The 18788-nt window shown below is 41.1% G+C and overlaps 1 protein-coding gene across 11 annotated transcripts in view; it reads right to left on the bottom strand.

The window, feature by feature from the left end:
• The window catches only part of TTLL5 (tubulin tyrosine ligase like 5), a 127114-nt gene that overhangs the window by 103614 nt on the left and 4712 nt on the right, over positions 1-18788 (bottom strand). For 8 of the 11 annotated variants that reach the window (XM_048308154.1, XM_048308153.1, XM_048308160.1 and 5 more), the window contains exons 4-11: positions 17005-17087; positions 16120-16226; positions 15454-15584; positions 14827-14909; positions 12755-12824; positions 12391-12475; positions 817-918; positions 604-695 (exon numbers count right to left, since the gene is read on the bottom strand). In XM_048308154.1, the coding sequence (XP_048164111.1) occupies positions 604-695; positions 817-918; positions 12391-12475; positions 12755-12824; positions 14827-14909; positions 15454-15584; positions 16120-16226; positions 17005-17087 (753 nt within the window). Of the gene's footprint in view, positions 1-603; positions 696-816; positions 919-12390; positions 12476-12754; positions 12825-14826; positions 14910-15453; positions 15585-16119; positions 16227-16560; positions 16711-17004; positions 17092-18788 lie in introns of those variants that run through there. The other 3 variants (XM_048308158.1, XM_048308156.1, XM_048308159.1) reach the window with 3 other exon arrangements.

An 18788-nucleotide genomic window follows, 5' to 3' on the forward strand; every position in this document is an offset into this window, starting at 1 on the left:
TGGCAACATTTGCAATATGGGCCATAGCTGCCATCAGTAGTTTTACTGATGCCTCAGTATCACAGGTAATTTATCCCTTAAAGGATATACTCGGATTCTGCTCTGCAGATGCAGTTACTCCCAGCAGACCTGGCAAAGGTGTGGAAGAGGGAGCTATTTTATGAGAAACACAGACTAAATGAAAACACTCAGCAAAAACCTGAGCCATGGAAAGATGACACCACATCCAAGAGTCATTCAAACTGGCACAGTTGTCCAGAGGTTGGTCACTCATCAGACTGAACAGGCCATGGGAGCAGTAGAGGGAGGGAAGCTTTTAGAAGGAATGGAATGACCTTAAGAAACGGGAAATGTAGGTAAAATATTAAGAAACACACCCTGAGAAAGTCTCAGAATACTAGTTGCAAGAAGGAAGGGGTTAGACCTTATCTCTGGGGATAGGGAATAAATGCACAGCTCTAGTGAATAAGGAACAGTGCTTCCCTCCACCCTGCTCTGGTGCTAAATGGGATTTGCTGGGGCTCTTCCTTGACTTCTTAGAATTCACACTAGTGAGATGATCAAGATCCAACAAAGACATAAAATAACAACATTTCTACTGACCTGCAGTGTCTCTCCCCTCTTGTTTTAAGTACCTCAGCATTGCACTCATGCTCCACTTGTTTCCATAATCCTCTACTTCAGGATCATCACAGCTAAAAATAATGAAAGAAGGAGATTAAACACCACTGGCCTGCCGCTATGGGTCAGCATTAGACCAACACAGGTAAACTGACCCAGCCTCTAGAGAGTAAGTTCCATTTTCCAGCCAAGTACCTGACATAATCTCCACTCTTCTTGTTGACACTGTAGTTGGTCAGATGCATGAACTGGTTTTTAATGTTCTTGGATGCCTGGTCATACCTCACTGTTGCAAATCTGCAACGAGGAATAAAAATTCACAGTGTTTCTTGAACAAGTGGCATTCTTGCTAGATACAGCAAGCATGTCACTACAAACCACAGACTACCACACAGACCACTCAACAGCAACAGCTAGGGAGAGAATGCATGTAATGAAACTTCATCAAATGCAATCTTTCCTTACAAAAAATACGGTTTATCCTCAAAGGACATATCAAGCAAAAAATAATGTAATAGAATGTGAATATAATGTAATAGAATAGTTGCAGCTGGAAAGGACCTACAACAGTAATCTAGCCCAACTGCAATCATTTTCTTATACTACACGTAATCCTAATTCAATACATATTTTAGGCCTCAGACTTTGGAGAAAAATAAATTTTAAAAAAATTGAGGGCAGAATCCAGAGCGTCTGGTTGGTAGAATGACCAATATGAGCCACTGATAATCACCACAGCTCATAACAGCAAGCATGTTCCAGTCCAAAAAAAACAGCAACAAAAAATCAACAAGAGAAAAAACACCTTCACTCTGACAATCCTCCTGTACCACAAGAGCTTAAGATGCCAATGTCTCAAAAGAGATAAAGGGAAGTAAGAAAGGATAAGGGGAGAGTCAAACACAGGCTGTCCAAAGAAGCCCCAGCAAGAGGAGAAGTATGTACCAAGGAGAGCAGGGTTAGCTGCATAACAAGTAGAGTAGATATGGGGGAAGCCTCAATGCAGGAAAAAGAGACAGGATTCAGGAAAAATGGAAGAGGGAGAGAAAGTTGGATCATCTGGTTATGCAATGAAATAATGTCCAGAAAAGAATGCATCTCCAATTTTTTCATTAACAGTCATCTCTCTTCATCTTTCCCTAATTATTTTCCAAAGTTCAGAAGAAGCTGAACGATACAAAGACAGCTAACAAGTTACACACACACAAAAAAAATCCTTCCTTTAGAAAGAACTGCCAAAAAACAAAAGATCTTATTTCTCACTTAAAATGATGCCACTACTGCCCTCATTTGGTAGCCATTTTGAGAAATACCTGTTGCTGTAAGAACTATACCAGCAAATCCATGAAAATGCTTAAACTTATCCTTAAACACACATGTGGAAGGCAGGGGGGAAAACAAAGCACCCATGATATAACTAATTTTAAGTGGCAAGGTTAAAAGAGTGAAAAATATTTTGCACCGTATTTTTCTCAGCTTTAACTACATATGAAGTAAGAGCAGCTGGCAACAAAAGCATTTGGAAGTTTGGATCCCCTTTCCACATATTTCCACAGCTTAAAGTATTTGAATTTCTTTTCAGTTTAACTGTAAGTTTCCTGGATTTAGCACTTCTGTTTTGAAAACAGTGACAAAAGCCCTATCATATATTTTGTTCTTAATTATGACTTCATCATCTCCAACTTAACAATCATTTACTGGCAGCATACTGAAAGTGTTTGTTGAATTATACATTCAGCCAGATCCTGGAAGATATTGAGCGCAATCAGAGAGCCATTTCAAGTCATGGCTCCTTTGGTACTTTCAAGCAGAGGGCAGTTAGGTTCACCATGCTTTTCAGCTTATGCTTTTAATTTGTCATCCTTAAATATGAGAACAGGAACCCCTGGCAGACACAGACAATACTCTAAACCACAGTATTTCTGTACCTTCAAATGCTTGCCTTAGCTTCCTTCTACAGAGGCCATCCTTAATTACTAGGTGGTCTGAGCTCCATGCTCAGAATTTTACATTTCCTTGGGGACTGCTTATTCAGAAGATATTTCACTGTGCTCTAGAGCTCTCAGTACATAAGCTTTCTCTTTTACTAGGATGCTACCATCTTGAAGGACATCATGGGGAACTTCAGCAGTGCACCGAAAACCTCCAAACCATTAAATTACTCATATCTACTATGAAAAAAGTCCAAGCATTAAACAATATAATCCAATGCTTAATACATTCACCCAGAGCTGGTTTGACCAGCCTGCAAATGGAAAGTCCAAGCTATTTCTAGAGCTTCTATCAATAGCCTCTGGATGTCAGAACAGTAACAGATCAGAAGTATAATGCTAGCAAATAGCCCACACTCCTTACACTTTTGTGCTTTGCACTTGCTTGAGATGGAAGAGTATTACTACCTCTGAAATACCAGTCACAATTAACTTCAGTACTCTACAATTCTACAGCTTTTCAGAATATACTTTACTGTATCTTTCTTCCACTGTAGTAACTATGCTATTCATCCACCACACTTGTTCTGTCCAGGAAGGACAAGAGACTTGCATGCTACAGAATATGTCTTGCTTCAGCAGAAATTTACCTGTTACTTTAGAGAAACCAAGGTCATACGAAAAGGCCTTACAGTAATAGTGAAAAGTAGAAAAACAATGCTTGTAAAATTTTCAGGCTGTTAACCCGAAATTAGAATAAACTCTTGAGGAATCATTATAATCTTTTAGAAGATGATTTCATTTCAGGCCAACACTCTTTTCCAATTTCATTCTGGGCCACTATTAAGAATAGAATATAGGCTACTTAAAAGATATGAGCCAAGATCCTAAAAGCAATTCAAAAGCTATATGCTAAGCAGGGACAGAAAATACAGGGCAGGCCTCATGTTTTCCCAGTAACAGAACTTACCACTGGCATATGCTGCAATATTCTGCATGAACTATTTTTCTAAACACTAAAGGCTTCATGCCCAGGTGTCTCATATTGCTATAATCCAGCCAAAGAGTGATGAAGGCACAAGTACATGAGTCCAGATCACCATCTGCCAGGATAGGACTGTTTCTGAGCCAAAGCATTACTCATGGATGCTGCTATGTGGGAGCCTGCAATCAGACAAGAATCCAAGAGCACTCCTAAACCAGAGGCTGGACTGTCCACATGTGGAGGCCCATCTTCAGCCAAAAGAGACCATTTTATCAAGGGAAACTCATCTAAACACTATCTTCTGCTTACTAATACCATCTTTTCTTACTCTGCTTCAAGCAACTGTCATTTTCCCCCACTGTGATCTGTTCCTGTCCAAGTTCTGGACTACTCCGTAGGCCCTGCAACGCAGAGACCCAACACACTTAACAGGCATTGCTGATAAAGTGTGTGTGGGCTGAGTGGTTCAACAACCAGATTCACACTGCTTTTAATTCTTACACAGAATTTTCCTGCAGGACTTGTCAAGTGGAAAAAAAAAACTAGGAAAAGGTAAAATTTTCCACTATTAGTCAGACAGGAAGGTTTTCTGCCACTTCAGTGCATTCTTCTGTCCCCACTTCATCTAAACCAGCAGTTCTTATTGTTAACAATGTGAAATATTATGCAGGTAGCCAAGAAAGGAATGGATGTCTGTTCTGTATCCACCATCAGAAGGATATCAACTCTGTTTTGGCCTGAATTCAGATTTGCTTTCTCTGTAACTCAAGTTCTAACCACCAGTTTTCAAAGTTGGATGACTGAACTTTCTTTTGCCTATGTACTTGGAGAGGGTGCAGAGGAGACAGGTAGAAGATGCAAGAGGAATGGTCCTCTCTGATAGCATCAACCTGGGTCATCTCTGAGATACTGATTACACAGAGATAATACCGTTCACAGCAGCAAGAACATAGGAAGCATCTTCTATGGGGAATTATAAGGTAGAATTGGTTTGCGAGCTGTAAAACCTGCCTGCAGAGGCACATGGCAGCACAAAGGAGCACATGGCGGCACAGAGAGGCTTGTCTCCACCGGACACTGGGGAGACATGGCAGACCCCTAAGGAGAGGAGCCTGCCAGGAGCTGACAGACGGGTGAACAGCGAGTGACCACCCCATAAGAGGACATTGAGAAAGTGTGTTGCTGATGTGGCAACATGGGATAGGTCATGCCATATAAGGAAATACTGTGCCTTAGCAAAGTGTATAAAACCAACACAGTCCTTTGAATTAACGATTCAGATCCCCTGCCCGTCAGGGTCCGTGATTCAATCGCCAACAACCTTCCATGTCCTGATGTTATGTACTGCTTGTATTCACTGTCCAAAATGAACTGCAAGTGATACTAAAGATACTCACTTTCATTAACTTGTTTACCTGGCCTTACTGCAGTCCCATTCTCTCAAAGATCCTCCCCTTCTAATGAATTTTGTCCTTTTAAAGACTGAGGAAAGGGCTAAGTTAAGAAAATTAAGGACATATTCTAACATGGTATACAAGAGATTAGATTCCAAAAGCCTCTACGCAGAAATATTATAGGAGAGCTTTTACCCCAAAACTACAGCTAGAAATAGGAAAGGTTAAATTGAGGTTGACGCTGCACTGTTCAGTTTCCACACAAACTGCTGCTTCCCAGGCAGAAGTAGTAGCAATCATATTGAACAGCCATGGCAGCCTCCTTCCCTTGCACTGCAGCTTCTCTTTCCCCAGCAGGACAGAGGAGATGCGCTTCATTCTGAATTCAAAGCTTAGACTAGAGAAGTGACACTCACACATTCCTTTGTTCTGATACATCTGCTCATGTCTCAGCTGGTCACACCCAAGTCACGCAGGCGGATGCCATCTTAGATGAAGGCAACAACCCATTCTCTACACCAAAAACTACACACTGCTACACAGCTCACCATCACCAACAGCACGTTTCCCTTCCCTCTAGCTTCTTGGCTCAGAGAGGAAGAAAGAGCAATCAAAAGCAAGCAAAAGACTGGCAGTAGTAGCAGCAGGTAGCCGGGGAGCACAAAAAGAAAATTAAGGGAAAAATCCTGACTAATTCCTTCAGACTCCAGAATTATGCTCAACCTCCAGACTAACCATGTAACATCTGGAGACATCCCAGCTCTCTGCCTCCTTGTCATGCTTCAATTTCACCTTTGGTATTCAGATACTGACAGATTCTAGTCTTCCCTCCTTTTCTTGTAAGAGTTCATTAAAAGCCTAATGACCACACTTAAGCTCCACCTTCAAAAGGTCACCTTCTCCACAAGTGCCAATGCAAGCTTTTTCCCTGCTCACCTAGCAATCTACAAAATATGTCAGAGCTCACACTGAAAAAGTCCCCAAATCCACCACACCAAACTTTGGCCCATAATCCACACCTCTACACCACCTTAGCCCAAACAACTACATTTTTACTGTCAGTTTCAGGCAGGACATTACCCAAGGGATTGTACAATGCTCTTTGCCTTATCTCCAGAATTACTTCAGGAAATGAATTAACCACAAGGTAAAGTTTGCAAGTCATTTCAGGAACATATAAACTGGATCATTAAATATTTACAGAAGATGTTACATGGTTTTGCATGAAACTTGACAGCTCTGGAATGCTTATTTGAGGCATCTAGTCAGAGCCTGGGAAAGGAAGAGGAGAAGAGAAAAGACTCTGGAGTGGGAAGAAGGAAAGAATAGTTAATCCCTCTTCTCTCAAATGAGTGCTACGAAAAAGCACACATTATGATAGACTTTTCCATGACTGCACACAGAGTTCCTGCATAAATGTCCTGGAAATAATCGCTGTAGTGCTTTTACAAGCATGCTCCTCACGTTTTACGCTTGGAGTCACTTTCGCAGTCCCTCATTCCTCCCCATGGATCAGACTTTAGCCTCCCTGTTAGTCTATTAGCTGCCACTTTGTTTAGGGAACATAGTTCCCTTACAGTACAGGACAGAAAACAGAAGTCTAAAGACCATCACAATCCCCCTACCTCCAACATTAATATGTTTCACAGCATCCACCCGATAGGTCAGTTAGCAATCGAGTATGAACAGGAGCTAAATCTTGTCAGGGAATTACTAAACATAAAAAGGAGCTTTTGTGACTCCTCTTCGATGCCAGTTTCGCTAATCAAAGCTGAATAAAATTACTCAAACAGTTCTATGTTAAAGAACAAGAGCCAGGAGCAGTTTTACCAGATGTCTGCAGGAACAGGGGGGAAAAAAGACTTTTTTTAATCTTTTCACAACGAATTTGCATGTTTTCATCTTATGCATTGCCATTAACAAGATTTTGAACCTTCAGAACACAAGAAAACACCATAAGGTTGACCAAGCACTGGCACAGGTTGCCCAGAGAGGTTGTGGAGTCTCCCTCCTTGGAGATACTCAAAAGCCATCTGGACATGGTCCTGGGCAACCAGACCTAGGTGGCCCCACTTGAGCAGGGGGGTTGGACCAGATCCCTTCCAACCTCATCCACTCTGTGATTTGGTGACCCTCTCATGTTCTCTTTCTCATCGTACAGACTGTCACCAAGAGCTGACCAGCTTTAACAACTGCTTAGTAGCCTGTCTGCTAAGCACAACAGTAGGGTCATGCAGTTACACACCTCAGTGATTCAGTAGTTATCCACCTCAGTGATCTGAATCTGATTATCTTAATTAAAAAGTAAGGAAGCAACATAAAGTCTTCTGGCTTGATGCACTATCTACTGGCCGGAAGCCCAGCAGGTACATCTAGTGAGTAACACTGCTGCACAGCTTCTGCATGGGGCAATGTCTACGGAAGTGGTTGTAGCCTGATCCCAGGTGTCCATGCAGAAATAAATGAGTTACATTCCCTAAGGAGCAGAGGCTGCTGGGCAAGAGGGATGGGGCTGCTGTGGCTGGCTCAGCCAGCTCTGGCCTAAGCGCAGCCTGTGAGCTAATGTGAATGCCTTGGCTCAAAGCAAGCACCTGAATTCTTTGGAAACCACAGGAATCCAGCACAGAAATGGTGAATATCCCAGAGGAGCCAGTGTCAACTAGGAAGCCAGGCTACTGAAGGAAGGGTGTCGCGAGACTGAGTGGTATGAGCTCAAGTGGCAGCATGGCAGCTAGTGGCAGGTGTTGTGAAGCCCAGCTGTCTAACCCCAGAGCGAACCCTTTTGTCCCACTGGAAAGTCTCCCCAAGGAGCTGCTGCTCCTTGGGCCTTTTGCAAGAATGTCTGGGTTTCAGCTCAGTTTTGCCTTTCCCTTTTCTCTAATCTATTTTTCAACTTCAGTGTAAATCTGAATGACAAGTTCCTGATGGTCTAGGATCCTTCCAGCTATTAAAGCTCAGAAATAGGGCTGTCTAAACATGGTTTAGGAGAAAAAGTAGTCTATCGAGAAGTCTCCCCAAAATAAGGAACCATTTCACTATGAATTCCCCACACTATGTGTCAAGCCCCCATTATGCCTGCAGACACCAAGCAAGAGAGGTCCACCAAGCTCCTTTCTGTCCCACACAGAAGGAGGGGAAGTTAGACAGGAGAGAGAACTAGCAAAACAGGGGAGGTGCACAAACAGCACAAGCTATTCCTGGCCCTATGTTCTCTTCAGCTGTACTTCAGGCACAAGTCAGGCTTGTTATTCTCTACGTACATGAATGCCCCTCCAAAAACCAGCATAATCCACCAATTCAGCAGTTGGCTCTAAGGGAAGCCTTGGGACTCCCACATAATTGGGCTTGGTGAGTCACCTTCAAAAGCATGTCAAAGTTTATAATTAAGATTGTAGTTTATTCACAATGTACCTCTTATTCAAACTAAGATATAAAAGGTATGTCAATAAATATATCGCCTGTTTTGGAAATCACAGATAAATAAAACTACCAAGATTTTTAATGTATGGTTGAGTGACAGAATTACACCCTCAGGCAAACCTGGACCAAGCTTGCCATGACCATCTCATTTTCCAAACCTATACCTTCAATGCAAAGGCCCCAGCTACAATTCTCCAGGCTGTGATCACAGACACCCAATCTAGATTATAATTGTCCTTTCCAGTACAAAGTTACTAAATATCTGCCAATTTAACAGATGTATGGCAGCACACTGTGTCTACTTTTTTTTTAATATGTACTAGAAAAGTGTTCAACGCACTTTTCAATCCAACAGGAGGATCTTAAGTCACCCAGTGCTGCTTTATGTCTTAAGAACAGCTTCAGTCTTCTTTCAAGCCTCAAGAGAAAAAAATCCCCGCCCCACTCCACTCCCTCCAAACAGATCACTGAATATCTCCAAATGAATCTATTAGCAGCGTTCCTTCTAGAGGTGCACCAGGCATAAAATATGCAAGGAGTTTTGATAGAGCTCGAGGGAGGCACGACTAGAAAAGCTGTATTGTAACAAAAGATAAAAACAGAGCACATTCACTGATACCACTCTTAATAACTCTCCAGAAGTCTGATAGTTGGCTCTGTTCACCTATGGCTCTGTCCCCTTATACAGCTTATTCCACATGGAGTAGGGCAGAAATAGCTAGAAAATGAACCTACTCAACATCAGTGCTTCCTAAGTTCTACTCAGTATTCTTTTAGAGGATAAACAAACAAAAAAACACTAACAAAAAATACCACAAACAAACAAACAAAAACCCCTGACGCAAACATTTTGAAGTCATTATCTTCCTGAAAAACTGCATTAAAAAAAAAAATAAAAAAGAGAGAGAGAACTTTGGCCAGGGCAAACCAAATAGTTATTTGGTACTTACAGCACAACAGCTGAAGGCTCTGTTACACACATCTGGGTACATACCCTTCCTATCTCCTTCAGAGGAAACTTGGAAAGTGAAATAGAAGGTACAAAAATGTTGGATCCACAATCCCTTCCTTCTCCTCAGCTCTGAAGCCTCAAATTCCACTCTAGATCATGTCATGACAAGTCTAGCTGTGCCAGAAGAAACAAGGCCTGAGGAAATATCTAGTCAAACATCACAAATGTTTGTTATACCAAGTTTATTCCTTGTAAAGATCATTACATCTTATGGTTTCCTGATAGCACTCCTTTTTTGGTAGAGGCCATCAAGTTTACTGAAACAGTCAGGTTTGTGGAATATGGAAATATTGGAATATGCAAAGCAAAACACTACAGAGGAACGTGACCTTTCAGACAGGCTAAGAAAACGGGGAAAAAAAAAAAAATTAAAAGACCAAGCCAGGTCACCCTTATTACACTTCAGAGACTATCTGCCTTCAGAAAGCAAATTCAAAACATGGAAGTCATCATAGTGCACCTCAAACACCAGCTGAGGTTCCAAAACCAGATTGCTCTGTTCTGCTGGTAGTTTTCACCTTAGATTGCTTCTATACCACCTTGGATTCCAGACCCTGACATTACCTCCCAGTTCTCTGCTAGAAATTGCTTCTACCCTTAAGCAGCATGGGGTCCTTTTCTTAAGCAAAGAATTAAAAACAGCTTCTACTCCCCAAGGCTGAAACATTTCCCTCTCCCTGCACAGCTAAACTTTTGTCTCAGCTTTAAACCAAAGCATTACAGTATGTGAGGCAATTACAATGCTCTCTCCCAGCACATAACTCACATTTTAAAATGAATGACAAAACAGCTAAATAGGAAGCCATACTCCAGTAGCTCCAGGTTCTTTACCTCTCACCAACTGAATCTGCAAATGCAGGGCATGGGGAAAATACAAATTGGTACAACTGAAATCCACTAGTGCCATCTGGAGGCCACACAGAAGAGCCCACCTAAACTTTCATCAGCCTCTGCTCACCTTGAGTGTTGTCCTCCAAAGAGAGCTTGCCAGCACTTGCTGCAGGAACATACCAGCTGTACAGCCACAGTAGATGTGAAAAGCTTAAGAATAATGAAGGATACTGTCTGCAGTAAACTTATAGCTTCAACTGCAAGTCTTTTGCCATAGCTGACACTTGAGCTGAAACTGCTCAGTGGGCAGTTGAAGTTTAGTAACAGAACCAGAGCTACTCTCCAGAGTCAGGACCTTGGAAGAGGGATAACAGCTCATTATTTTCATTTCCTCTATACTTCTTCCACAGTTGTACTGGTAGAGCTGACCATATCACAAAGTAGCATTAAGATACCTAGTGGCACATTTAGTCTGCATATACTATCTACCTCTCACAGAAAGCTGAAGGATGGCATGCAATTTGAAAGAAAGGAAAACTTTAATTAGTAATACTGTGGTGTCCTGTAGATATATGTTCCACTTGTCATGTGCATCGACACCATGTGCACCAGATTTGATTACAGTTTAAACAAATGGAATCTAAACACACATAAAACTGCTAAGGATTTCAGAACACTGAAAAGTGATTTGCAAGTATTGCTGCAAGATGGGATCTTAGCAATTGAGAGTCCAGAATTGTTGAGACTGATGCTTCTGAATGGAAACCCAGATATGCACTTCTACGCTCTTACCCTCATGCAAAATATGTTACTCTACTGGCAAAAATGCACACTTATCTTCAGAGTAGAACACTTGTGTTTATACAGATGCATTTTTCCAGAAGTAAACTCCTTTGTTACAAAATCAGCAGAACCACCTTTAAGATATTAATGATGGTGCAAATCCTATTTTTGAAGGCCTGCTATGTACTGCCCATTCTGAGAACACGCTGAAAATTATGCTATCTTGTTTCCCTCTTCACTTTCCAAAAACATGCAATATTAGCAGCTAACAATTTAGTTGCCAGTTCCCAAGAGAAAAGTCTTGCATGCCTGGCATGTTTAAGGCTCCCTTTCTAAAGTGAATATAGTTGTCAAGCTTTCCACTTATAAACACGAGCTTCCCCTTTCTGCCTCCTTTTAGGGAAAAAAATGTGTTCACATTATCTTTGCAGGCAGAGGCACATCACAACACACCTGAAGGGTGTTCATTGATTTAATGGATATTTCTTGTGGGATCATTATTTATGTATCCTTTGGGACTCATTATCTTCTTGGGACAACGATAATTTGGATTCAGTATCTACCCAAGTCAGAGCCATGTCAGGCATGAACCCTAGAGATATTCTGAGTACATCAGATGTGCTTGTAAGAAAGATACAGCATTACTTAGAACTGTTGCTGAAGAGAATCGTGTGGTGCTCTTTTCTCAAACATCACTACAGTTAAAATTCTGATCTCTTGGGAATTCAGAGGGGTGATTGCTTCAAATATACAGACAAATATTTTGCCAAACTTCTGTGATGAAGAAAACCAGGTATTTTTGGAAGACAAGTGTTGATTCTAGGGAATCTTAGGTATCTTTCATGGCTTACACGCAAAAGAAAATTGTTATCTTGCAGGGTAAAAACTGTGAACTAGCCTAAAACCACTTACTGGATACTGCAGAAAATACAAATACTGACCTAAAATTTAGAAGAGTCACTGAAAGTATTAAAACAAATACCAATACAGTCATTAACAGGTCTCCAACTACTTTTTTTTTTTAGGATAAATTTGAGAAAGCTTGGATTCCCTTCCCCTTGGAGAATGGAGAAGAGGCCCAAAGGGATCAATAATCCCAAGTTTCAAGAAGAACTCAGCCTTGAGAATGAACATGCCAGTGATGATCTGTTTGGCCATTCAACCCTTGAGAGCGGAAAACTTGCTTTATTAATTATATATAAAAACAATAAAATCCCTCCCTCAAGATTCTATAATCTATATGAAGAAACCTGATGGGATGCAGCATGGTGAAGTATCATCTATTTAAACTCTGCAGAATTCCCTAACTGGCACTTTCCTCATTTTACTATTGTTTCAGGAGCAGAGAGGCAAGCCAAGAAATGTCCGGATCACCAAGTGCACGTGCACCGAAAAAGACGACTTCTCCCATACCTGGCCAATCCTTCCTCGTAGAGATAGACGACGAGTGGATCATAGGATGTAACCAGAACATAGAGACGCACATCAAACTTGAAATCTGAAATACAGTTGTCAAGAGTCGGTGACTGCAGTATCTTTCAGACATCATATCCAGTTGAGGAATTTCAAAAGAAACCATTATCTGCTGCTGACATAAGTGCCTGAAGCTATCCCAGCTGAAAAGCTTCCAGGTTTTAATGAATTCCCTAGTTACATTTGTCTGGTGCTAGACCAAGCTAGACCACTCAATTATTCAACTAAACTCCTGCAAAGGTTGCAGAGATCCTCAGATGCAGGGTTGGGGGAAGGGAGAAAAGCAATTCCTAAGTACACTCACCATCTATGAGCAAGGGATTGCTGATGTAACGAGACACCAGGATGTTGTCTTCCACAATAATTTGGCTTGGCTGTAGAAGAACAGAGAATTTAGGCATGAAAAAACAGGATATGTAAGGAATAAGAAGAAATTAAACCAAATGCACCGTTTTTTCCTGCCTTTCCCTCCTAAAGCCACCCATACCAATAACTATGTCTGGGAAAGGAAGAAATAAAACCAAAATGAAAAAAACGTAACTGTCAGTCACAACACATTTAAGGTAACTAGATCCTAAAGAGAAGTCTGGGAATTATTAAATTGCCAAAACAACCTGCCCATTGAATTTTCCAGTAAAATACTCAGAGTAGCATACAGATTTAACAGCCACATGGCAATGATGTAAAATATCCAAGGAAAAAAATCCCCACATCTAAGAAGTAACTGTTACTCTGTTTGCTTCTCAAGGATTTAACCAGACACACGGAGAAGGGGCTTAGAAGTCACAGGAAGGAGTATGTAACTATAGTTGGTGAGGACGTCACAAGTGAAGAAAATGACTCAACTTGTGATCTTTATAACTACATCCTGGGCTGGTATCCAACCTTTTTGCCTGCCTTCTACTGAGTCTCAGTTCACAGCAGGAGCTCCCGTACCCAAAAGAAGCTACACTTGTTGCTCAGAACAGAAAGGTCTATGACAAATACACATCACAAAGTCATGGGATCTGTAGAAAAAGCTTTTACTTTTTGCTGTATGCAAGCCTCTCTTGTAACCAGTTTTAACTACTCAACAATTTCTTGCACAACATTTCCTTGCCTTCACTTTGCAAGAGGGAAGAGAACCACGGGATTCTGCCTTTATTCAATTTTGCATGTATACAGCCACAACACCAGCATCATGAGCAGAAAACCGAAGCATATGAAGTGCTTATATGGAATGTGAGAGAACAAGCTCAACTTCCCTCAGAACATCACATGAAAGTGACAGACTGCTCTATATGGATCAGGGAAATGCAAAGGTTTGTTATTTGTTGGGGGGGGGCGTTATTGCTGTTATCTAAAACTTTTGTGATGAGATTCTGAAAGAGACTCTTTTAATGGCATCTCACTGAAGGAAACTGGCCTGTGGGACGAACTAGCTACAATGCTTCTCGAACAGAAATACACAAAGGGATATTGGTCCCAGAAGGGTATTTTCCCCATGTCATGGCCAACTGCCATGTGAGCCTGAGCTCATTCCTCCCTTTCAAGCAAAGAAAAAACTGAGTGTAGCTCTGGAAATACTTACCTCATACACTTGGCGAATTGCTCCCTTATTTTATGGGAAATGATCCAAGTAGAGAACAGATGAGGCAGCATGACCCCTTTAGTGCAGGGAAGGCTAAAGGGGTTCAAATGAGTGAAAGCAAAATGACTCAACAGTCATTTTGCTGTTGAGCATATTTATTGGAATCCCCTCGTGTTTGGCTCCTGTTCAGATGTATTTGTTGCCTATGACAACCTAACTCCCTGCAAAGCCCACAAAGAGCAAAAGACACTAAAACCAGCACATTTGAGTTCAAAGAACTATCCCCATTACACCTCAGGAAGGACACACTGACCTTTAGATAACACAGCTTTAAGACTGATACACTGCCTACTCTATCAAGTTTCATTTAAACTGGTCTTTTCCATGGGGAAGTGGGGAGACAAGGGGTCTGTTTGAGGACTGTTTAGGTCACACAGGGAAACAACTAAGGAGAGTTCTGGAAATCTTCCCAAGGTCAGCCTACAGTCAGCCACAATGAGAGCATGAAGCAGCGCGGCTTCCCAAACTGTCTCAGGGAGTATAAACTTGGTCCTAATAAGCTAAGACTTGAAGGTAGATTGCAAGATGAGCACAGCATACAAAGAGATAGACTGCTTTTGGTTACACAGGCCAGGCCCAGGCAGGCTTTGCAAGCTGCTCAGGGCTGTTGAACTGCTCACTAATATATGGCTGAAATTAAGAGTAAGGCCAATGTCCAGTTCAATGCCTCCAGGCCTCTTGCCTGGAATCCGACACCGTTTTGAAGACAGTGTTACTGGAGAGTAGTCCTTTCAGTGAACACTTACATTATTTACCAAGTAGACACCTCGACCTCTGGAAGACGCCACAGGCTTCACTATCCATGGGCCTCTGTCCCTAGAATAGGTACCTGGTTAAAAGAAAACAGCACAAGTCTGCAACATCTTCCATTTTGCTTATTAACAGAGGAGCAAGAATCAAGAATGTTGCCTACAGTAAAAGCTTTAGAGAACTCCCCAAGGAGATCAAAGTCTGCTTTTTCAATGTGTTATTTTACCCCTCTGGAATCACTGCAATTATTACAGCCCCTCCTTGAAGCCCCTCCTGCTGCTCTGAGAGATTCATTCTTCTGCCCCTGTGCCTCCTTTCAGCACTTTTCTCTTCAGTACTCCCAGGCATTAGGCAGGGATATTGTGAAGCTGATCATCAACAACAGTGTGCACATAAAAACCCCTCAACTTTGGAGTCTTAAGCCCATATGCATGGAATAAACAGCAGAGTATGAATTACATAAAAAAATCATATGGACTTTTTCTACTGTCTTCCCAGCTTCCTCTAATTTTGTTGCCTTAACCACTGGCACGATCAAAAGGCTAGGATATTAAAAATAATTCCCTTCCCCCCACCCCCCATTATTTTGTTTCTTGTCTGGGCATCACCAGCCATTCACTTACTGCAGAAGTCCTGGTACTCTGTTGGGAGGATAAAGGTCTGAGGTAAGATATGGAATGTCTTGAACCCATGGGTCAGCTGCATTCGAGAAACATTCTTGTACAGTCTGTCCTTTCGTGTCAGTTCATATGACCTGGAGTCCCAAAACAAGAGTCTCTATCTATTTTTTCCCAACATTACAGCAACCCTTTGTCCTAGTTACTAAAGTATCTGTAGCCTTGTCAGATGTCTAAACCCCAACCTGCAACTACTCTTGAGCTTTTACTGCCTCTACCTTATGGCTGTACTAACATCAGCTGTAGCACTTCTTGCAATTCCCAAGACAGACTGAAGCACAGCAATCTGTTATAACGGTGGTTACAAACCTTAGCTGGAGATACAGGACTATCTCTCTAACTAAAAACCTGAAGTCACAAATAATTTAACAATCAAATAAAGAAAATAAAATTAAAAATCCAGCATTTGGGCTACAGACAAGCATTTTAACTCATATATTATTCCCCCAAAACCCCAAAGATCATTTAGAATGAAGACAGCATGTGACACTGGCCCAGTCTGTTGGGATTTTACAGTACCATGTATACTGTATTTTTCGGGGGTATATCTATGTTCAGACTTTTGCAAATCATCACAGAGATGTTCAACAAAACGTGGTATCAAGGCCTTACCTAGGGAAATGATTGACTTTCTGAATATCTGTAAGGGAGCGCAGCAAGTAGGGCTTCAAGTGTGATCCTGTCCACATGAGATTATAATCGGTGCTATTAGGGTGAACCTAAAAAGCAACATAATAAACACCACACACAAAAACATCAAACTAATGAAAAGCAACACCACTTGTCCCTAGATCTGCAAGGCAAAAGCAACTCTAGTTTAAGACAGTCTCCTCTACTATCTCTAATATAAGGGCAATTCAACCCAGCTGCTGCCCTAAGGTATTCCCATGCTGGGAAATAACCATGTCAAATTTTCCTAAAGAAACTTGTGAGTTTGTTATTTTCATAGACACTTTAAATGCAATTTTTAAAGCATTTTAAATCTCTTCAGGAAACTTGTCAGACCAATTCCTTAAGTTGCTGTTACTCAGGAAAAAAAAAAATCAACCATACACATCTATCAAATTGTCATTAGTTGTATACAGGACATTCTTTAGAGCAAGACAGGTGCTAGAAGAGAAGTGTGAAACACTACATCAATACTTCTGAGAGCTTGTAAAGGCTGAGAGATTAAATCCTTCAGATCTTCCCATGGGTGTGACACTGTAAAAGCAAAAAGAGAAAAAGCACATGACCAAACTTCAGCATTCCTTTTTCCCTATTTTTTCAGGCTTAAGACTAATGGGTTCTCCTTTGAGAGAGCAAAATCATGACATAACTTGAGTGTGACTAGCAGAGTACGTTAAACGAAAAACCTCAGGGGGGATGACAGCAATTTCCTGGTTCTAACCCTGCAGAGTTTAAAAAAAAAAACACCAAAACCCACAAAAAATCCAAAACCATCATCATCACCTCCCAGCCCAGCACAAAATCAGATGAGAAGTTCATTGCACTCACCTCATGAAATCCATGGGCAGTCAGAATGCTCCGAACGAGCCGGCTGTCTGTTCGCACAATCTTATAGGACATGTGGAAGCGCTCTGTGAAGAGGCAAAGAGATATGGAATTAGAGTCTGCACCTGGAAGAATAAACCAAAGTCACTCATGCTACCAAAGAAAAGGACTCAGACAGTACAGCTGCATTTAATTCACAGAGCAGCACATAACAGGCAAGGGGAGATAGGAAATGCCAACATCAGCATCGCTGAACTGACTTACATCAATCCTTAGTTATAATATAGTTGTATCACAGAACCCCATCATATAAAAATAAAGCACAGGACAGCTTAAAAAATACCCAGTTTGGGTTTTTTTAAAATATTCCATCATATAGACTGCTTTATAACACTCCAGACATGATTTCAGCTTTCTTCTCTATTCAACATCGGTATTCCTAGCTGTAAGTAATTATGTCTTATGCCCCTCATTGACATGGCTAGCTTACATGATTACTTTTTAGATCCTGAAAACCCAAGATAAAGCACCGAATTTTTGTCTACATCTCATCCACCTGTACTGATCTTCCAACAAATAACTGCAAATACAGTAGGAGATAAAGTAAATAGTAAATACAAGGAAATAAAAAGATAAACTCACTATGCAAGTAGAAAGTCATAAAAACAAAAGCAGTAAGCAGCCCTGGAGGTATAAGATAAACCAAAAGCAAGTAGCAAGACTAGAGGTCAGCTGTCATATAAAAAGATGTGGCAATCCATAAAAGATTTCAAAGACAACAGAGAAAGAAATTTCAATGCCAGAATACAGAACTGCCTAGAAAAGGCATTTTACAATTTGATTCAAACTGAGAATAAAAGGGTGAAGATTAGATTAAACTTCAGGAAATATGTTCTATCAACAAAAATAAGTCAAAAAAGTAGGAAGTATCATGATCAGGAACCAGACAAAGCTGAAGGAAATTTAACAAGTTGCACTATTCAGCAGTAAACTTGTTCAACCATGTGAGAAAAAGCAGAAGAGACCCCACGCTCCAGTAAAAATCCAAGTTACAATTACCATCAGCTTCTCGCACCACCCAAGTATATTTTTAACTCACATGAAAAGGAGCAGGAGTTTCCACATATAAACCACCTTCTCCACCCCTTACCCCAATGAGCCAGAAGCATTTCTGCTTGGATAGGATATTAGAAACGAAAGCACCAATTACCTAAGAAAGGAAAAAGCAAGAGAAGAAAAGTGTCAGCACCTTCACAAAAAGAAGCTGAGTAGATTTTAGCTTTTCTCCAACTCAGCACATCCAGAATGAGCTCTAAGCTGTACACACCCACAAGTACTAACTTTTCAAATCCAAAGTGACTGTTTGGCCTCTTTAGAGTCTCTCCCTTATTTGACACTAGACAGGTTTTGTCTTCCAAGTCAAATGCTGCCAGCAATTATTCTGTTTATGGCCTTCTCACAGTTACGAGGCTGTAGACTCAGGAATTTGTTACTACAGCTTATTATTGTTCAACTGTGGGGCTGTCTGCTTTATTTCCCAGTGAAATGCTCTCGAAATTCACTGCAATGATTGATTTTAAGGTCTTAGCTATAGTGAATTTATATCCTGGTTCTAAGTTCTAGCATGGCCTCCAAGTTCAATTTGCAAGCAGATCGTTCCAAGTCAAAATGCATCAGGGCCCAGTGGAGGGACAGACACCATAATCCAAAGACATTATTATTCACCAATGGATTAAGCATTTCTGAATGTCTCAGTGGTCAGACACCAGAGAGGATTGTAATTTCTT

This window comes from Corvus hawaiiensis, chromosome 6 (genome assembly GCF_020740725.1).
Source record: "Corvus hawaiiensis isolate bCorHaw1 chromosome 6, bCorHaw1.pri.cur, whole genome shotgun sequence".
Classification (NCBI taxonomy): Eukaryota; Metazoa; Chordata; class Aves; order Passeriformes; family Corvidae; genus Corvus; species Corvus hawaiiensis.